At 56.7% G+C, this 19961-nt stretch overlaps 5 protein-coding genes across 5 annotated transcripts; 3 read left to right on the top strand and 2 right to left on the bottom strand.

Moving 5' to 3' along the window:
* Nucleotides 1-567: 567 nt before the first annotated feature.
* CDEST_09306 (Putative SWIB/MDM2 domain-containing protein) lies at nucleotides 568-2786 on the top strand. The gene is made up of 4 exons (XM_062925465.1): nucleotides 568-1257; nucleotides 1327-1466; nucleotides 1588-2046; nucleotides 2142-2786. Exons 1-4 carry the CDS (start codon nucleotides 1245-1247, stop codon nucleotides 2328-2330), a joined length of 801 nt encoding a protein of 266 aa, XP_062781516.1. The 5' UTR covers nucleotides 568-1244; the 3' UTR covers nucleotides 2331-2786.
* Nucleotides 2787-3290: 504 nt separating this feature from the next.
* Nucleotides 3291-6507, top strand: CDEST_09307 (uncharacterized protein). The gene is made up of 2 exons (XM_062925466.1): nucleotides 3291-4118; nucleotides 4174-6507. The coding sequence occupies exons 1-2, from the start codon at nucleotides 3672-3674 to the stop codon at nucleotides 6205-6207; spliced, it is 2481 nt and encodes an 826-aa protein (XP_062781517.1). The 5' UTR covers nucleotides 3291-3671; the 3' UTR covers nucleotides 6208-6507.
* A 311-nt stretch (nucleotides 6508-6818) lies between these two features.
* Nucleotides 6819-10991, bottom strand: CDEST_09308 (Putative serine/threonine-protein kinase, active). The gene is made up of 2 exons (XM_062925467.1): nucleotides 8079-10991; nucleotides 6819-8022 (listed from the first exon to the last, which is right to left on the bottom strand). The coding sequence occupies exons 1-2, from the start codon at nucleotides 10627-10629 to the stop codon at nucleotides 6887-6889; spliced, it is 3687 nt and encodes a 1228-aa protein (XP_062781518.1). The 5' UTR covers nucleotides 10630-10991; the 3' UTR covers nucleotides 6819-6886.
* Nucleotides 10992-14424: 3433 nt separating this feature from the next.
* CDEST_09309 (Putative peptidase M35, deuterolysin, metallopeptidase, catalytic domain superfamily) lies at nucleotides 14425-16477 on the bottom strand. Its single transcript, XM_062925468.1, has 4 exons — nucleotides 16000-16477; nucleotides 15246-15927; nucleotides 15043-15176; nucleotides 14425-14978 (listed from the first exon to the last, which is right to left on the bottom strand). The coding sequence occupies exons 1-4, from the start codon at nucleotides 16328-16330 to the stop codon at nucleotides 14953-14955; spliced, it is 1173 nt and encodes a 390-aa protein (XP_062781519.1). The 5' UTR covers nucleotides 16331-16477; the 3' UTR covers nucleotides 14425-14952.
* A 1476-nt stretch (nucleotides 16478-17953) lies between these two features.
* CDEST_09310 (uncharacterized protein) lies at nucleotides 17954-19205 on the top strand. The gene has a single exon (XM_062925469.1). The coding sequence runs from the start codon at nucleotides 18501-18503 to the stop codon at nucleotides 19107-19109; it is 609 nt and encodes a 202-aa protein (XP_062781520.1). The 5' UTR covers nucleotides 17954-18500; the 3' UTR covers nucleotides 19110-19205.
* Nucleotides 19206-19961: the final 756 nt, after the last annotated feature.

Below are 19961 nucleotides of genomic sequence, written 5' to 3' on the forward strand. Positions count from 1 at the left end.
GACAGTACAGTATAACAAAACCAACTTTGCATCATCATCGTCATGTCCATAGTCAAATCGCGAGGCTTCTGTCTCTTCTGCTCGACCATGTGTTTTTAGGTTAACCACATTGAGTTTCCATAATATCTTCTTCGCGACATATCTTTTTAAAGGGGATGGATGCGCCATCGAGTGAGGCGCACCCCCATCCAGACTTTCCTTCCCAACTTCCACACGACAGTGCCTTCCCCAACCTGTGTGAGCAGGGCCACGTGATGCTTGTCAGCCAACCGATGTGGGGGGCTTGCCAGAAGGACATCAGTTGAGAGTCAATTCGGTGCTCTGATTGGCTTGGAGACCTGGTCTGGACTGGATAGATGCACGAGCCAACGTCTAATGCAAGACCAGAAGCCCACTCTTTTTTCTCTCTCTTTCGGCCTTTTCCTTCCCAAGTTCCAGCCTTCAGCCACACACAATCCGTCCTCTCCATTCGTCAGGCTTGTTGCTAAGGCGAGCAGAGTGGAACAGACCACCCCATCCCGCTACCTACCTACCTAGGTACGAATGCCTAGGTACCGACAACAACCAAACATCACAAGAGTGCGAGTCGCATCACTTCACCTCTGCCCGGACCATATTCCACGCTCAGGCTGACCTCGACCTCGACCTCGACCTCGCGCGTCTGGCCGTGTCTGGAAACGAAGCACGAAGCACCGGCCGCCTTCGGTTCCAACCTTGCATACTTCTACCTCCCGCACCTGCATCTGCGCAATTCAACACCATCAGCTTCCATCGTTACCCTCGTCTTCGCGTCTCCCGCCTTGGGCCTTGGCATCCACGCCCCACCAGAGATCGTCCTTCGGTCCTCTTTCAGCCTTGCGCGTGTGTGCGTCGGCACATTGGATGCACTCCGCTGCCACGATACGACCAAAGGCGTGGATCGCGCTTTCGCTGTCCCACTTTGCACTTTCCTCTCCAACTTTTACGCTCGTCGCGCATTCTCTCTGACCGCTGCAGGAGACATGCTCTGATTAGAGGCCGAACAAATCCTACCCCGACTCTGCTCGCCCTTCCCTTCTTCTCTTGGCATCTTGCCTTCGATTCCCAAAGCTCCGTTCACCTTCAGCGGCTTCGGACTCCACGATCGACAGGGCCTTCCACCTCGACCAGCCTTGCACCCACTCATACAAGCGGGCGAACCGGAACTCTCTTCGAGACACCTGTGGCTTCTTTGGTCAATGCGCATATCCTGAACCACCGCCGCCATGTCTCTTCCTCGTACGTTCTTGCCTCCTGCGCTTCTAGGCTCGGTTGTCCGCAGCATCCATGCTAACACCATGTGCTCAGTGAGCTCGGAAGAGGAAAACAACTATACCTCCATCATCGATGGCATCCTTGCGACTGCAGACCTGACCACCATTACCCGAAAGAAGATTCGTCTGGGATTGGAGAAGGCTCTTGGCGGGAAAGACCTTAGTGACCAGAAAGTACAAACCCCCTCCGCGCCTTCTGTATACCCTGCACCAGATCGTCAGCACCTGACTTGGTCTTTCGATGTCGATCGATAGTGATCCTCCCGTAACCCTATACTGACCGAATTTTGGACAGGATGCCATCAAGGCGCTGATAGAAGAGCGTTTTGATGCCATCTCCGGATCGCAGGACACCGTCCCAATTGCTGATTCTTACTCGGCAAGTCCCGCACCCAAGAGGGAAGCAAACGGTCACGATGACGACGACGGAGACGGCGAGATCGAAGTGTCCGTTGCGCCTGTCAGAAAGAGACAGAAGCGCGAGGACTCATCTGAAGACGCGGATGCCAAGCTCGCCGCCGAGCTGCAGGCGCAGGAAAACAGAATGGCCAGAGGACGGACGACTCGTGGCGGCAATGGCGCGCCCAGCAAAGCAACTAAGAAGAAGAAGGCACCGCGAAAGAAGAGCGACAAGAAAGTTGACGACAGCGATGTCGAGGAGGGCACAGAGCCGCCAAAGCGCAAGGCCGGTGGGGGTTTCCAGAAACCGTTCAACTTGAGCGAGCCGCTGGCAGAGCTGCTCGGTGAGCCTCAGGTAACGTCCCTATTCCTGCCCCCGTTTTTGTCTCCGTTCACGGTAGACGTGATACCGAGCCAAGTTCCTGAAGTTCATATGCTAACCCCGCCAAGCTCTCCCGCCCACAGGTCGTTAAGAAGCTCTGGGAGCATATCAAAGGCAACGATCTTCAGGACCCCGAAAACAAGCGGCAAATCCGTTGCGACGACAAGATGCATGCTATTTTCAAACAATCTAGAGTGGACATGTTCCAGATGAACAAAATGATCGGCGCGCACCTTTATCCGGTCGAAGAGCAGTAGAAAAGGAAGTTCAAGAAGGTCCAAGAAGACAGGGTGCGGACAAGCGGAGCGATATAAGCAACGGCGTCTTTCTGGTTTGGGACGGGCTATCAGCAAACTTTGGGGGGTGTTTGTTTGGGCATCCAGGGACAGGACAGCAAATGAGCAAGGCGGATCGTGACACTGGGGTTGATGATTCTTGGAGAGGAGGATCAGTAAAAAGCGGTGGACGGGCTTGTGGTCAGCAAGGTATCTTTTTTATACCTATGCAGCCATGCTGACCAGGGCATTGGCGACATTTGGACTGCAGGCTCGGCCTGAAGACGAGGAGACTGGGCTAGGTTTGGCCTTTGGAACAGGTCGGCACCAGTCTGCATTTCAACGCACTTGATTAGCATCGTACCGCTCCAAGGCACCCGAGTGACGCACTGCTTCTTTTGGGTGATAATGCCGGCCGTACAGAGCACAGTACAGTCCCCACGGGATAAGTGTAAAAGCAACACCCAGCCTCGCAAATGCCCAGTGCCACCTAGCTTGGATCTGCGCATGCCAGGCCGGGGCTTCTAGAACCAACTCAGTGATGACACAATAACTCATATTGCATATATGATGTGTTCCGGTATCAAGAAGTGATTTCCAATCGAAGAGCTCAGGGTAAGGCGTGCCCAATGAGCTTTTGGAGACACAGCCGCATTCTGCACCATTGTAAACGAACGCCACAACGCAGGGTATGCAGCAGGCATTTTTCAAGCGGATGGTACTGGCCGGTGACTCCCAAGACCTTGAAGCCCTCCGCTAACACCGTCCGATACCGTTTTGTAAGCTGGGGGCCACAGGCGACAGGGGTAGATGACGCACACCGAGAAACGGAGAAACCCCGGCAACTTTCTTCCCCGAGCAGCGAGTCGAGGTGCAGGTGCACTTGCCACTGCAAGTGTACCTTTTTGCTGGACCCCCGCCATGATTGAATTCCTTCGCACCCACCAAAGCCACAGCCAATCCAACCCGCCCGCGGTTTTCCTGGGGAGCCACACATAATCGTTAATTTCGACCTGTGTCGGTCTTCGCCGCGAGCGATCAAAACCACCGAGCTGCCCTCCTGCACCCGGCTCTCCCCTCCCTTTCATACTCACGCACGGCTTTTGCAAAGACAAGAGACACACGACAATTCGATATACGTCTCCTCGGTGCAAGCTACCTCCTGAACCACCTACGACCAGTCAAGCTCAGGACCAATTTCACGCATCGAAGTCCTGTCAGAACGTCACGAAACAGCCTGCTTCGACCCAGCTGTCCCGAGGACCGGGCAAGCGCATATTTCTAACCCTAATCTCATCGTCTGAGCGAATTACGACAGTCCTGATGGCCGACACACAGCCTGCGAGTGATTCGAACCCCAACAGGGGTAATCGCAACCGTGGTAGAGGTCGCGGTGGTGGCGGCGGTGGAGGCGGCGGTGGAGGAGGAGCAGGAGCAGGAGCAGGAGGAGGCGGCGGCGGCGGCGGCAACTCTGGAACCCGTAGCAAAGGTAGAGGAGGGCGTGGGAGAGGCGGTGGAAATGCTGGTGCCGCGTCTCAACCACACGCCTCCAGCGCCCCTCTGTCAGCGCAAACCAAGCCCGACAACAAAGTGCTCACCCGCACCGCCGCCGAAGATGACGACACGGCCAGCAGCGACGGTGAGGTTTGTTTCATTTGCGCCGAGCCGATCAAGTTCCACTCCATTGCGCCTTGCAACCACAAAACCTGCCACATCTGTGGTTTGCGCATGAGGGCTTTATACAAGACCAAGGACTGCCCCCACTGCCGAGTAAGCCATTATCTCTTCCGTACAAAGCCATGCGCATAAGTTGACTTTGGGCCAGACACCCTCCCCCTTTGTCGTGTTTACCGAAGACGCAAACAAGCGGTATGAAGACTACACCGACGCCGACATTACGAGTTTCGATAGCAACATCGGTATTCGATATACCAATGAAGAAATCGTCGGCGATACCGTGGTTCTGCTTCGTTATAACTGCCCAGCGGACGATTGCGTTTTCGCCGGTCTGGGCTGGCCTGATCTCCACAGACACGTCCGCTCCACTCACCATATGAAGATGTGCGATCTCTGCACGAGGAACAAGAAGGTCTTTACGCACGAGCATGAGCTCTTCGCCGACAAGGAGCTCGAGAAGCACATGAGACACGGCGACGACAGACCAGGTGCCATTGATCAGACTGGCTTCAGGGGTCACCCCCTCTGCGGCTTCTGCGGATCGCGATTTTACGACGACGATAAGCTCTTCGACCATTGCCGCGAGAAGCACGAAAGATGTTTCATCTGCGACCGGAGGGACTCGAGACACCCTCATTATTTTGTCAACTATAACGCCTTGGAGAAACATTTCGACAAGGATCATTTTCCGTGCCTAGACAAGGAATGTTTGGAGAAGAAGTTTGTTGTTTTCGAGTCGGAGATGGATCTGAAGGCCCACCAACTTGCCGAACATGCCAATTCTTTGTCTAAGGATGTGCGAAGAGATGCGAGAGTTGTCAACATGTCCGGCTTTGACTACAGATCACCATATGAGAACGAAAGACGTGGCGGTGGCGGCGGAGGAGGAGGCGGAGGAGGCAGAGAGGGCGGCGGACCCTCTGGTGGACGTCAAGGGCGCGGACGCGGTCGTGATCCCAATGCCGAGCCCATCCCGCAGAGTTCCGCGCAACCTCTTCGTCGCGATGAGATTGCTTTCCAAAGACAGATGGCGATCCACTCGGCGCAATCCGTTTCGAACCGCACCTTTGGCGGATCGCTCTCCACGCCCTCGACGACAACACCTTCTGCCCCATCGCGCCGGGGCAATGCCACACCAACATCAGGATCGTCGCGCCAGGCGCCTGCGGCCGCGCCTAGTGCCGTATCTGCGCCTGCTCTGCCGACTGCCGAGCTTGAGCAGCTCAGCGTCACCGATATCGCGTCGCTGCCTCCCCAAGAGCGGGCCGTCATGTTGCGCCACCAAGGGGTCATTGAACGGGCCTCGAACCTACTTGGCCACGACCAGACAAAGATGAACACGTTCCGCGAGTACATCTCAAATTTCAGAAAAGGGAAACTCACCGCTCCCCAGCTGGTTGACGCCTTCTTCTCGCTCTTCGCCGACACGTCGTCCAACGCTTTGGGTACGCTGGTTCGCGAGGTTGCCGACTTGTTCGAGGACAAGAACAAGGTCACAGCCCTGCACAAGGCCTGGCAGGACTGGAGAGCCATCAACGAGGATTACCCGTCTCTGCCCGGCTTGGGCGGCATGCACGGTGCCACCACAGCCTCCAGCGGCTGGGCCAGCGCAGCATCTCCCTCTCCCACCGCACCGGCCGCGGCGCCCAACCAGAAGCACTCGAACCGCGTGCTGCGCCTGAAGAACAGCACTCGCGCCGGCGCCTCCGGACCCAAGCCGGTGACACCGTCGGCTTCAAGCAACTGGGTTGCGTCGTCGCCTGCCGTGCGCCCCCCGGCATCATCCGCTTTCCCCGCCCTCCCTGCCGCTTCGTCATCGTCTTCATCGTCGAGCGCAGCCCGACCGTCTTGGATTGGCCCGAACAACCCATCCTCTACGGCTGGCAGATCGTCCGGCCCGGCAGGTCCATCACGCACGGTGCCCGGCGGCCGTCCGCCACCGTCGTCTGCTTTCCCCGCCCTGCCTCCGGCCCAGAAGCCTCTCACGACGATCTTCGGTTACGGCTCAGGCAGGGGCGTGCGGCGCGATCTCGGAGGCGCCGCCAGCAACTTCAACTGGGGGTCGGCTCCGGGGAGTGGCGCGGCGAGCGAGAACGCGTCGGAGAAGGAAGACGAGGAGGCCGGCCAGAGCACTGGCGGCAAGAAGAAGAAGGGCAAGAAGGTGCTTGTCCAGTGGGGCTGAGCAGCAGTCAACACGCCGGTAACCAAACAAGAAAGAGTGTGGAGGGATTTCGTGGAGCGGTCTCAAACAAGACAGGTGTCTGTTTTGAGAGGAAGGAAAAGTTTGCTTCAGAGGTCGGCCACACGTGGCCCTCTGGAGTTTGTAGAAGGGCGACCAAGGAGCGGAAGCAAGAAAAGATCACGAGATGAGCAAACTGTAGACCAGAGGACGTAGGGATGGCAGAGAGATAGAGCAAAAGTGAAAACACATGCCGACCTCCAGTGTCGTGGGCAGATTTGTCTCGTCTGAAAGCGAGAACCTGAATAGACACCGTCTAGTCCCGTCCAGAGTGATTCGAATCTTGGTCGCGAGAACAGACACTAACGACCCACAGCGGGATACACATACCAAACAGAAACGCAAGAGGTTATGTTACGTGTGGAGGCTGGTTGAAGGAAGGGCTCAGCACCAGCAAATGCATGTGAGCCTGATTGTAAGATACAAACGGAGGAGAAATGACACTTCGCCGAACGCTAGAGCTATAGGCCTCAGGTGACAGCGGGTGTAGGTAACAATAAGGTAGTATCGCCAGGCGGCATATCAGGAGAGCGGCGGGTCAACATTCGAAAGCACCCAACTTAACCAATAATCATTTTGTACATCGAAGTAGAAGAACTCCTGCCCCCCCCTACCTAGTATTCTACAGACCCGCCGGCTCATAGTATTCCCGGAAACGATCAGTGTTATCCCACTCCACCGTCCAAACCACGTTCCAACAGTCCAGCAACAGCCTAGGAAAACGGACTGTCCAGAACGCTAGATAACCGTCGGGCAAGGGGCCCACCGTGCGTTTCAGCGATTCAGGCATGTCCTCGTAATGGTTCTTTTTGTTGCGTAACGCCCTCAAAAGATCTAGCAGCTTCGAGCCCGTGTACTTGCGCTGCTTACCTAGAGAATCCACAAACTCGCGGGGCAGCAAGCGGAGGAAATCACTTTTGGTGATGGCCGGCGCGTGCTTCTCCAAGTACTGAAGATGGTCACTAGGGGGGTCTCTCGGTTCCTTTTCAAAGTGGTCCGAGACGTCGCACAAAAACGCGAGGCGCTTCTTGGCAGACCAGAAGAAGGGATGGGCCATGACGTCGCGGGCCGTGGGACGCTCCTTAGGATTCGCGTTCAACATGATGCCGATGAGATGCTTGGCCTCGTAGGCAAAGTCACCAAGCGCATCCAAAGGTGCCAGGTTGTAGTTGCCCTTGCGGATATTCACCTCTCTCATGTAGCGATCGCCGCAGTCGAAGGGGTGCAAGCCGTTCGTCAGAACGTAGAAGAAGACCAGTCCCAAGCTGAAGATGTCAATCGAGCGAGTGGCACGACGGTTGGACATCATGTCGGAGCCGACGAGGATAGAGCCTGAGCCGCTGTTGATACTGATGTCCATGGCAGAGTCTCTGGCGTCGTCGTCAAGGAGTAGCTCAGGAGCTCGCCAGCCAGACGTTCCAGCGGCACGGCCAGTGGTCGCGCCGAAGGACGACTGGCCGCCCTCCAGTTTCTTGCAGAGGCCAAAGTCGGAGACGAGAAGCCGAGGCCGGCCGTCCTTGCCCATGTTAACCAGAATGTTCTGAGGCTTCAGATCGCGATGAACAATACGAAGGTTGTGCAAGTGGTGGATTCCGTTGGTGATTTGGTACAAAACACCAGGCAGATCCGTCTTGCCTGCTTGGGCCAGTCGAGAGAAATGGTGAGGCTTCTCAACGACGTCGGCCAGCGAGGCCGCACACCGCTCAAGCGCGATGTACAGGAAGCCATCTCGGACCTGTTGGGCGTAGTAACGAATGACTAAGTTATGATTAGAGGGCTTCTCAATAAGTGCAGTGATGGCCTCTTCGGCTTACCATTGGGGTGATCGTCACTCTCCCGTAGCAACTTCGTCTCCTGAGAGGCAATGTCGTAAAACTGAATGAGCATTCGCTTCACAGCGACCTCACGCCCATCAAACTTGCCAGCGAAAACCAAAGTGCCGTTGCTGCCAGTGCCAAGTTGGTTTTCGGTGTCGACCTCAATGTTGCCCATTCTGATAATGGGTCCGGTCACGGCTTGCATATCGTTCGCAACGGTCATGACATCGGGCTCCAGACGAGTGGACTGCCCGCCGAGCTTCTTGGCTTTGTTGACGGCGTCCTCGACAGAGGCGGGCGGCTCATCGTCTCGAGACTGAGACATCTCTTCTCGCTTTTTGCCCTTGCGATGTTTTGTCCCTCCGCGGCGGCCACGGTGGGCAGGTTTCTTCTTCTTAACCTCGGGCGTACCGGGCTCGGGGGGGGTCACAGATGAGTCCTTCTCGGTAGATGCGGGCGGCTGAGTGCCGGTACTGGTCTTGTCGCCCTCTTTTTCAGGGGCACTCGCCGGTCGCTCGGGGGTAGGAGTGGCCTCAGACTCTAACTTGGTGTCCGCCGTAACGACCTCCTCGGGCTTGGGCAAGGCATCGAATTGAGCCGGTGCGGAAGGCGGAATATGATCATGGATCGTAGGCTCGGGGGTAGCATCAGCCATCATGTCCTCCGTGTCCGAGGCAGTCTCGTAGCGCATGTTCCATTTCGTCGTCTTCGTCTTATACCATCGGCGCAAGTCCTTCTGATAGAAGAACAAAACAGACACAATGAGCACGATCAGAACAGGGTTGGAGAAGAAGTCGATGACGCTGTTGGAAACGTGGTGTGGTATGGACTTAACCTTCTTCACAATCGTTGGCGTCTCGACAGCATCCTCGGCAGCTGTGGTTGGCAACGCCGAGTTGTTTTCAGGGTCCACGACGGCGTCGGACGTTTCGGGGGAACGCCCGGGAAGACTGGGAGGTTGGTAAATCTTTTCCCTGATGACCCCGTCCACGTAGTGGATACCAATCATGGCCCCGATTCTCTGCGTCTCGTTCATCTTCTCCCATGGGGGTGCCAGCTGGAGCCAGTCTGGTGACGAAGTCTTGGCCAAAGGGGCGTCGAGTATGAGAGGGTAAGAACGTCCTGACAAGGCATACCAATTGCCCATCTCGGTCTGGTTTACAAATATGCGTTGGTTCCTGATTCGAGCGGCACCTTCGTCTTTGGCGGGGGGGACCGGCTGCGGCAGGACAATCAAGTCCGGGTTAATCAAGGGCTCCAGGCCAACGGGTCTGCAGACGTCGAAGACCTTGACGACGGGAGATGCGAACTGGGCCTTGCAGAAGACGGGAAGATCTCCAGTGCTGGTCTTGCCGTAATCGAAGCCGTATATTTTGCCATCGTGCGTAGAGGTGTGGTAGCGGGCGTCGATGGACTGATGATGTTGGTTAAGTAGGTCGAAGTCGTTCGTGTTGGGAGTCCAGTCGAAGAACTTGAGTGTGGCAATGGGACGGCCATCCCTGCGAGCGATGCCGACTTCGTACTCAGTGCGGCCGAGGGTGATTGTGCCAATGGAACTGCACTCCTCATTGTTCTGGTCGTAGAGCGCGTTGGGGCGCAAACAGCTCTCGGCTTCGTTGATGTGGGAACCGCCGGATCCGAACCACTTCAGCACACGGCCGGTGGCAGCATCAAGAGTGATCATGGTGGTCTTCTTGGTGCCGGTGTAGACGATGGGAGGATTCTCGAGGGCCGAGGCGCCCTCGTCGACCATTTGTTTCATGGTCAAGCCGGTGGGCAAGAGTCTGGGCTCGCTGGAGCCGGGGACCCAGTAGTATATATCTCCGTCGCGGTTAGGCTCGATGGCCCAGACGTAGTGATCGATGAGGTTGTAGTCGTCGTCAAGGTCAGAGGCGTTGAGGCGGTAGTGCTTTGTCTCAACCATTGACTGGTCAACCTCGAGGTGCCAGCGTTCGGCGGCGGTGCCGCGGTCGGTAGCGTAGAGGTGTCCATCGACGGTCGCCATAAGAACGAAGTCTTCTACTTCCCAGTCCTTCAGACTCCGCGCATGGTGCTGCGTAGAGATCCCATCGCCTCCGACGCGGGAGGCGATGGGTCGATGTCCAGAAGGAGGTGCTCGCACGGACTGAGCCGGAGCCAAAGTTGCGACGGCGCTCGCATCGTTAGGAATGATAATGTTGTCGGGGTTGGACCGACGGTTGTGTTGTTTTTGTATTTGTGGTTGGTTCGAGGTTACGGAGTTTCGGCGCCTCGGAGACTCGACAGCATTGTCGGCCTGGATGATGTTGGTAGCGGCCCAGTTGCGGGCGGCGGCGTCCGGGTGGACATCACGAATGGCCTCATGCTGACTGCTACCGGCAGCGGGTTGTTGCTGATGGACTCGGTGGATCTGGGCGATGGGCTCGAATGATTTCCGTTGCTGTTGTTGCTGCTGATGGGGTTGCGCATCGGCCAGGGGGAGGCATGAGATGAAGAGGACGGCAAGTGCGAGGAGGTAGGTCCGCTGACGAGCGACGTGCCTCCCTTCACCTGGAGGCCGTCGCAGCATGATAGATATGTTGTGGCAGGAGGGAGGGATTTACATCAACGCTTCCCGGAGTTTGTCGAAGAGCAGGCGAGACATGGAAGCAGCTACGGCCGTCGTGGTGGTGATGGTGGTGATTCGAGGGCGGGAACCGACCATGTGAATGTGGGTTGGGCTGGCGAACTAAATCGGAGCCGCCCACAGATGCAAAGGTGGTCTGGTATCCGTACACTCACTACACGGCGTGTGATGGACCGACTGTGGATGTGGCAATGGATAGAGGTTGGTTTGTGGATGAGTTTTAGTGATGCACCTTAAAAGAGGGTGGTGATGGTTTGGGGGAGGATGGAAAGATGGAGATGGAGAGCGGGAGGAGGAGCAGCTCGTCGGGACGAGGTGGTTTTGCATCTCTTCCTCTCCGGTGCTCTCGTTTTTCGGCCCTGTCAGCTTCGGTTTTTTTCCATCATTTTTCTCGGGCTGAAGCGCAGGCAGCCCCCCCCCCCCCCCCCCCATCCCCCCCGGGGAGCGGCAGTCAGCGGGCAGCGAACAAGCCAGCCCAGTGTCAACGCCGTGCCTGCCATTGCCAGCGACAACGGATACGAATCGATAGGTACCTCACCACATGCCTAGTGGTGTATGATATACACCCACCACCCACACACCACCACCAGACGGCTTGTGGGAGGCAAGGGAAGCAAGACTCGGGGCATTTGGAAGCACAGTGCAAACTCGTCCAAGGGAGGTCCGTACCTTGCAAGGCATTGTCGCCCACCACCCGTCGCAGCCGGCTGGGGTTACCTTTGCTTGGAGACCGAAAGGGGGAGGAATTAGGGGAGCACAGGTTGTGTGGGTACTTGCTCTACCCTTGCGCGGGCAGGCAAACCACGACGGGCGGGAAACACAACTGTAAGTATACAGTGCACTTTATGCCACAGGAGCTTGGGCACTGTCGTGCCCGCCAATCTCGTCAAGCGAGCCCCATCATCCGGCCGGCCACTCAGAACGCGTGTCCACTGACTGTCTAGGTAGTGCTCACTAACTTGTCCCGCTTCCTCGCTGCGCTGGGACACAACACAGGACGCCCCTTGGGAACCTCAAACTGTGGCAAACTAAAATCGCGGGGTTTTGGCCAGCCAGAGCAGAGCACCACCAGCATCACCACCACCAGCATCGTCTTCCAAACTCCGTGGCAGCGGGGAAAGCGGGATTCTTTGGAGCAGCCAAGGCAAAGGTACGTTTGGCTGGTTATCCACAGTATCATCCCGCCGAGCCGGAGGAGGACGACGACGATGACGAGGACTCACACAGCGCTGAGCAGCGGCACATTGCAAGCGAATTGTTTTCCACAGAGTATTTGCAAGATTATCAGGGTCTTTCGGGGTTCTGGACTCCTCGTTACATTAGGGCTCCGCGTACCGAACCCTTGCACCAGCTTTCCCCTCTCCCTAGCCGCGCGCCGAGTCCTAATCGCCATGCTCATTGCCTAAGTCGCCTAGCGGCCGGTGTCGCAATGTCGCAGTCGCACTGGTGCCCACAAGGTTCAACAGAGGGTGTAAGCTGACACAAGGTCAGCACGGTGCGCCTTCCAAGAGTTCCTCGGGTGTTTGGGTTGTTTGCCATCGGGGGGAGCTTCTGCGTCGGCGGCTGATCACGGCCTGCGTGTGTGTGGCTAGGCCTGGTTTCCTGGACACTCAAACTCGACTTCGACCTCCCCTTGGAACTCCCTCGAGCGGGAGCCTTGACGAGTCGCGGGAGCTAGCAGCAATGGCATGTGCCTGCAGAACATGGCAGTCCAATGTGGGTTGGCTGTAGCCTACGGATTCCTCACTCATCCATGTCTCGTTGTTAGCCAACCCACGTTCGTCCAAGGAGCGAGTGAGACCGTCGAGCAACGGGCCTTTAGCCGAGTCTATCGTCGGTCGCTGATGGAATCGCTGATCGGGCAGATCATGCATTCATACAGAGTACGCAGTACGCAGCAGGCAGTGAGTATCCTCCCCTTGCTGGCCGAACGCTCTCGGGTAATCTACCCCCTTTGAGTTCCCGCTATTCGACTGTCAGGCCGGGTGTTCCTGCAGCTTCTTCGTCACTGGTCCGGAAAATGGGGGGCTTAGGGGGTGCGGGAAGCAACAAGCAGCAACCAGCAAGTCAGGTTTGGTTTGCACTTGGTGCCGGCGACAACTCTCGATCTTGGCCCCTGACCACACTGTGTCATCTGTCTTAGTCATCGCATCATTCCGTCCGCCTGGCCCCCTTCGCCAGCACTGGCACATCATGCACAAACAAGGCCTATATACACAGTGTACCTACACACCGAAGAAGCAAAGGTATCTACCTACCTAGGTAGGTATGTATCCGTACCAGCTGCTCCGGTTAACCAGCTCGCCACCCACCCCCTTCGATTCAGTGCTTCTCCTCCATTGATCAACCTCTCTCGGGCACGCAGCATGGACACGACAGGGCTCGTCACGACCGCCAACAATGAATGGCCTCATCAACCTTCCCGCTGGCGGTTGATCTCTGGGACTGGTTCTCCTCAGTGCTACATTGGTGGCGTCGATCAGCCATCTTGTTTCTCTGGACTGGAACCTAGCAAGTGACAGGTCGCGCCATCCTAGACACACCGCTGTCCCTCACAGCTTGGCTTTCCTTCAAACCCTCCAAGCCCTTCAAACGAACGGCCTCCTCCCTTTGATATTCGTAACCTGCTCGTCCCATAACCCTTGCTTCCTCGGGCCTTGCTTTCTTTCTCGCAACCATTCCAATCCCACCCGCACAGTCCGAACATCAAGCCGGAGAAAAAAAGTCTGCCTGTTTCACTTCTTCTTCGCCCACCTGCCAACCCCCTCGCGGAACATTCCAGCAAACTTTACTTCTCGACTCTCCTCTTCGAGAGCACCAAAGTGCCCGTGCGTTGTTGTACTGGCAGCACGGACGGATGGCATGCAGCCCACGACTCGGCATACTTTTCAACCTGCAGTACTAGTACGTCTCATTGGTACCTTCTACAACCCCCCACGACAGAAGCTCCGCACTCAGCATTTGAATCCGAGGAGATAAGAGATCGTCTCGGTGCAAACAGTCGTGATACTCGACGCCGCCCGCTGGGTTACGCAGCCATCTCGCGATAATCCACTCCCGCGTCCTCGTCCGCAGGCCTGCCTACGCTCCCTGGATTCTGGATCCGAGTGCCCGGCCAACCGTCGGTGTTGCGGGACGAACAGTCCAGAGCCCCCGGCGGAGGGGCGGATCAGGTATATGTGCGAATCGGATACCAGGCTCAGACTCAGGGCATTCTCTGGCTCCACTGCAGCCCCTACCCCCCTGTCGAATGTTCCACACCCCGATCTATGCCGGGGAGGGACCAGTGAAGTCCAGGGTTGAGACGGTATCATTGCAAAACCCGATCTCCTTTCCAAGTGCTTCAGCTCATGAAGTACCGAGTATCAAAAGAGAGAGAAAAGAAAGCGCCTAGCGGCTCGTAAGCTCGACCCGCTGCGATATCAATCTATGTCGAATCGGCGGGCTACTTCATTTCTCGAAATAGCTATGCTGCCCTTGTCTGATGCTGCTGCGCCCTGTCGCCGGGGGGAGGCGGTCCGCGGCCGTTGCTTGAGTGTTGACTCCTCCATCTAGATGCCCCCCCATCCCACTCGGAACCCACATCCGAGTCCTATGGCCCGATACCCAACTTGGAATTTGCGGCTGACTGGCAAGGGAGGAACTTTCCAACCCGCACCAGTCGTTGTTTAGAACCTAGGTATACCGACCGCGCTGCACGTCATTTTCTCTCTGCCGCTTTGCAATTGCCGCCCCCAAATCTGCTTCCCTTGATCGCCAACGGACCAACGGTCTCAGTTCCAGTTCCAGTTCCGATAAAGGGGGGGTCGGACCTGACCCGGTGGTGTGTCGGACCGGCAGAGAATCGTCCGCATCCTGTATGATTCGCAATGGCTGCGAACGTACAACATTCCGTGTGGTTCAACGTCAACGAACACTGACTCGAAATCCCGCCAGCACAATGTCATTGGTCCCAGCAAACAATATCTTGGGTTTGAATCATTATTTCGTTTCTATGAATGTGTGCCGCCTTTGGCATATCTAAAATGCGCCCCTTCGTCGCCAAAGTAAATCTCCAACGTCCGCTCCAAAGTATTAGTGGTGGTGATAAGCCGGCGCCTATACATGGAACATCTCAGGCTCCTGGCGTACTTGGCCCTCCCCGTTTAATATAAACAGCTGAACTCATTGCTCTCCGGTTTTGCGCCTTCTCAGATTACTTTTTGCCCTCGACAGTCGCCTGGACTTGTCGCCCGTACTGACTTGCCTCTGTAGGCACACCGTTTTCTAGCAACCCTTGCCGAGATTGATGGCTAGAAACGAAGGAGTCAGCAATCACCGTCTTGTAAAGAATGCTCAGGCTCTGGGCGAGCTTACCATTAGCGAACAGGCAGTACGTGTCTGCGTGGTTCATGTTTTCCTGTCCCGGGAGCGTCTTGAGCGCATCATAGCCGTAGACGCCGTAGTCAAGGGTTCCCTTCATCTGGAGCAAATGCGTCATCTCGTGGAGGCTGCACGATTTGTTAGTCAGACCCTCCGACATCCTGGGGATCGTCATAATTTCTGAGAGGTCTACTTACGTCGTCGTGGCCTGGTCCTGTCCGTGACAAGTCTTGCTGAGAGGCGGGAGCGCGGTGAAGTAGAGAGGGCAGTTGACCATGTAGTTGAGCGAGGGGACTGTGTAGGCGAGCACGCCGGGCGAGCACGACTTATAGACGTCGCCGCAGTACTGCATGGACACGCCCCTGGTGCGGCTGTTGCACTCGATGGCGACCCTGTTGAAGACGTCGGCGACGATCTTTTTGGCGACCGGCGAGGCCGTCTTGAAGTACTCTCTCATCCTCGCGTCGTCCTGGGTGCCGTTGGCGGCCGCGCGCGAGAGCCTTGCGCACGTGATGAGCGCCGTGTTGACCGTGTTGTTCTCGACGCCCTTGCAGTCCGACTGGACGAGGGTGCGCTTGATTGACTGGTGGAAGGCCATGCGGGTGAGCGCCGCCTTCTTGGCATCGACGTCCTTGATGCGGAGCGTGTTGCTGTTGATCGGGATGGCGCCGATGATCTCGGTCGTGCCCGCCTTGGCGAAGGGGATGCCGCTTTTGACGCTGAGGTCGTAGATGCCGCCGTCGCCGAGGTCGTGCATCTCTCCAAAGTCAAACTTGATCTCGATCGTCTGCCCGCGCTTGATTGTCTGGAAGGCATCTTCCGTCATGAGGTCCTGCGGGGCGATGCGCAACCGCACACCGTCAAATGATAGTCGGGTCTCTGTGGTGTTGTCTTCGGATCAGCCCCCTGCTGGCATGGCACACCGTTGGACGCACGCGAAAGAGGACTTACCGTTGGAGTAGACAGCCACCTTTTCAACCGCGGCCTTATCCAAGATGGTACCGGGGACGAAGACTTTGATAGCCGATTTGCCCGCGTTTGTCAGTGCGATCTTGACGAGCGTGTTGCCGGCGCCGCGGATGAGCTTGGCCTGGAGCGGCTCGTCCCTGCCGAAGAGCTCTATGGGGTTGGCGCTCACGATGGAGGCAAGAAGAGCGATACCGGTGAAGAACTTCATCTTGACTTGCGAGTCGGCGACGGTGAAGTGTTGAAGGGAAGGGGGAGGGTGGGGGGTTTGGTTGAGATCTTGTGTTTGAGGGTGGTGATCCGAAACGAAACCCATCGATAGGATGCGATTGGACTCGTCTTTATATCGGATGGGACTCCAAACAACTGAGCCAGCCGTTCAGCCAACGATGCTAGACAGCTTGGCGTAGATCCCGGATCCCAATCCGGGGTGTGAGAAAACCAGAGGCATCGGGAACCAAGCCACGCGAATTGGCAGTCTTGAGAAGTGGGAGCACCAAGAACTCCCATGGGACTAGACCTTTGGCAAAGAGACCATCCAACCATTCCGAGGACGGTAGATGAGCTCGAGCGATGGGAGGCTCTTGCCATTGTCACGCCACAGAAGTCGACAGAAGACAGCCACTGTGATCAACAGGGGAAAGTCTAGAGGGGCCGGGTGTGCCGTATCTTCAGGGAAACTATGAGAAGAACCAGCGAAAGGTGTACAATACGAAGGATGAGGTCCGGGGTCCTCGAAATGGTAAAGACGTCCAGCCTGGGCTGTCTGACGAAGCAGCAACAGTTCCAAGGAAGGGGAACGCCTCTGGTTGCACGCCACAAGGAACAAATGCGGACGCGCCATTGAGGTCGAAAGCAAGCCGTACGCCGCCACGGGGACCAGACCTTACCTTATCCTCTGGCTGTGTCCGCCATCCAGATGGTCTGTTGCTCGCGCCAAGGGCACGTCGCCGTACATCCAAACTACGGAGGCCGACAGACACCCAGCCTAGCCGGTGGGGACGACCCCGTCAAGATCACTAGCCACAGTTGCCGATACCTGAGTCGCGATATGATCTGCGGAGCCAGGGTTGGTACCGGATCTGGCCTCTTAGGCTCTGGGCGCCACCCGGGGGAGTAGGGGGGCCTTCGAACGCAAACAGCCTCCGGAGTCGCGGGGATAAAGAACGGCGGAAAAGGACGCCGGGGACTGTAGCCTCTTCCGCCGCGCCAAGGGCACGAGGTCTGGCCGCAAATTCTCTAGAGACAAGGAGATCGAGTGAGACAGGCGCAATGAGAGTTTAGCCTAGGTGGTTTGCAGGACATGCCCTGGCTGCCGTGGGTGAGACAGGGAACCTTGATCTTCATAATGAGAATGCTGTGAGGACTGGTTCCTCCTCGTCGTGGATCCCGAACCTTGGCGAAGCAAGTGAGACTGTCTGTGATTATCAAGGAGTCTGGAAACATTGTTCACGTTTTTTGAGCGTCCAACATGACGTTGGCAGCAAGACGGATGCATCACGGAAGCGGTCTCGGCCTCCGGCCGATGGACGCACGGACGCCCGCCGGGCGGAGAAATGGGTCTACCGTATCAATTGTGGTCTCGGCGCCGATCTCCGAATCTTTTCTCCTCCGCCACTCATCTTCGACCAAAAAGTCAGTCGATTGGCGACCTTCCTTTTTTGGTCCATAGACCGCGATTCGTCAACGCACCACAGCTCGCCGTCGCATTGATTAAGTCTCCATAGTGACAATCTAGCGCAGTGTCGTCTCAAAGTCCCCCGCCGCGCAACCAATCTCGAGCCGACCATCGAGGAGGGGGGCAGGGATGAGAGACGGTATACGGCATGGCGCATCTTTCTTCAATGCGAAGTGCGGGGTCTTTCAGTCTTCGGCCGAGATGTCGACAAGCTTCATTCCAAACAGGTTGGCTAATAAATGGGGTGGCGTCCCGATTCAACCCACTTTACCAAGCTGGAGAAATTCTAATCTTCCAAGGACTAGACCACAGCTTCTATCGGTATACCACACGGCGTTTTTGGCGCCGCTGACACCTTCAACAAAGTGTAATGCGAGGCCTCTGAATCGTAGTTTCGATCCCAGAGGAACGGAACCATCCTCGCGTGGCTCAGGCCGCCGAACGATTCTAAACCACGGTTGCAATCGCTCTTTTCAGGACTAGTGTGCGTGCGCGTGAACTCTCGAAGTTTCGCTCCGTCCTCCCCACCACGTTGATATATCCTCACAAAACATTCACGGCCAAAGGACATTTCCGCAACGTGGGAAACCCGCATTCATTACATTGACGTCATCCGGCATCTTCCATGCCACTTACCGTCTTAGGAAGCTGTTGTGTCCTGCGTATCTGCTGCCTGCTCTCCCAACCTGCCCAACTCGAACAGTATCTCAACACCGGAACGCCTGATTTTCCCTCAACGTAACCACTTCAAATCGATCAGTATTCCCATCGTTCCTAAAGACATATTTCGACATCATCTACAAGCTTCATGAGCAACCTGCCAGTACGCAACCTGTATCGCCCCGTCGTCTTCGTCGTTGTCGTAATCCTCATCCTCACGTCCTGGAACCGCAACGGCGCCCACCGAGACACCATGGCCCAACAACGGAACCACCCCGCCGGCGCCGTGCTATCCAACCTCGCCGTCCGCATCCGTCAAGCCTCCACGTCCCCTCCCACGCTGGCGCTCTCGGTGACGAACAACCACGACGCCCCGCTCACCATCCTCCGCTGGAAGACCCCGCTCGACCCGCTCGCTATCCAGCTCGGAGTCCTCTCCATCACGCCCGAGGGCAAGAGCGAGCCGCTCGAGTTGCCCACCGTCGAGCTGCGACGGATCATGCCGCCGCCGCCGCAGGACCTCGTCACCCTCCAGCCGGGCGAGCGCAGGGAGCAGGAGGTGGTCCTGAAGGAGCCCATTGTGTCGCTCGACCAGCTCGGCAAGACGGCGCGCGTGGCGGTCAAGGGCAAGTGGCAGACTGTATGGCCCACAACGGCGGACAAGCTTAGCCAAGAGACTCTCGAGAAGCTGCAATTCGGCGACGGCGTCTTGACGGGTGAATTCGAGAGCGAGGCGGTTGATGTTACTATTTCGTAAACAAGGGAGGGTCTGAGCCAAGCTAGACTCCGTCGCCTCGTCGCCTCATTACACCATTACACCATTACACCAACAAACATATGCTCTCAAGCTTGACGCTTTGCCTTTTCCCCCCTCATAACAGTGACCCTGGAGAGATATCTCACGGCGTGATGCTTACCCACAGCATCCATCTGCCACACGTAAATTTCCGTGAAAACGCGCTTCGGCAACGTGGGAATGGCGTGATTCGCGGGAACTGACCACTCAGATGGAACGCCCAGTCACGTTGTTCTGGAATGTCCCTCAAAAGAATAGGGCGGATGTCAAAATAGTATGTCTTGGACGAATGCGTTGTTGGCCAAAGTCGCAAGACGGGCTATAACCCTATTGTCTAGCTCCTTTGTGGCTGACTGTGCTTTCCCGGGCGACTCGGCAATCCAAGCCTCTTGGTTTTGCAACTCGCTGTCGAATCCAAGTCAAGTAAACCCGATCTTCAGAGAAATGTTTCATAGTTCCCAACTGATTCCAAAAGGGCCTCCCCCAATCGAGGAACTGCCGTGAACCAAGGTGCTAAATAGTTTATGCCCAGTAGCTCCGGGGATGTGTAACCTTTCCGGAGGACCAAAACACTTGGGGTCACATCACCGGCCCCAATAGCATAGACTCCGGGGAGACACAAATGCCACTCACGCCACCGGCCAGCCGTTCCCACGCGTGCGCCGGTCTACGACCCCCAGCTGATACCAACCTACTCCTCGTCGCGGCGCCACAAGCACATGGGTATCCAAACCCGGACTCTTCCTCGTGTGGGCCACGTTACCATCGCGTGAGGAGCTCCTCTCTACCGCACAATACCCTTTTGAAGATTTG

Source organism: Colletotrichum destructivum, chromosome 6, assembly GCF_034447905.1.
Source record: "Colletotrichum destructivum chromosome 6, complete sequence".
In the NCBI taxonomy this organism is placed as follows: Eukaryota; Fungi; Ascomycota; class Sordariomycetes; order Glomerellales; family Glomerellaceae; genus Colletotrichum; species Colletotrichum destructivum.

Bases quoted from the DNA above. Each gene is read 5' to 3' on its own strand.
- CDEST_09306 (XM_062925465.1), top strand. The intron at 1,467-1,587 runs GTACAAACCCCC...AATTTTGGACAG, and splicing joins AAGACCTTAGTGACCAGAAA to GATGCCATCAAGGCGCTGAT. The intron at 2,047-2,141 runs GTAACGTCCCTA...AACCCCGCCAAG, and splicing joins AGCTGCTCGGTGAGCCTCAG to CTCTCCCGCCCACAGGTCGT.
- CDEST_09307 (XM_062925466.1), top strand. From the start codon at position 3,672: ATGGCCGACACACAGCCTGCGAGTGATTCGAACCCCAACAGGGGTAAT. The intron at 4,119-4,173 runs GTAAGCCATTAT...ACTTTGGGCCAG, and splicing joins AGGACTGCCCCCACTGCCGA to ACACCCTCCCCCTTTGTCGT.
- CDEST_09308 (XM_062925467.1), bottom strand. From the start codon at position 10,629: ATGCTGCGACGGCCTCCAGGTGAAGGGAGGCACGTCGCTCGTCAGCGG. The intron at 8,023-8,078 runs GTAAGCCGAAGA...ATCATAACTTAG, and splicing joins GAGTGACGATCACCCCAATG to TCATTCGTTACTACGCCCAA.
- CDEST_09309 (XM_062925468.1), bottom strand. From the start codon at position 16,330: ATGGGTTTCGTTTCGGATCACCACCCTCAAACACAAGATCTCAACCAA. The intron at 15,177-15,245 runs GTAAGTAGACCT...CAAATCGTGCAG, and splicing joins CAGGACCAGGCCACGACGAC to CCTCCACGAGATGACGCATT. The intron at 14,979-15,042 runs GTAAGCTCGCCC...CTTCGTTTCTAG, and splicing joins GTACTGCCTGTTCGCTAATG to CCATCAATCTCGGCAAGGGT.
- CDEST_09310 (XM_062925469.1), top strand. From the start codon at position 18,501: ATGAGCAACCTGCCAGTACGCAACCTGTATCGCCCCGTCGTCTTCGTC.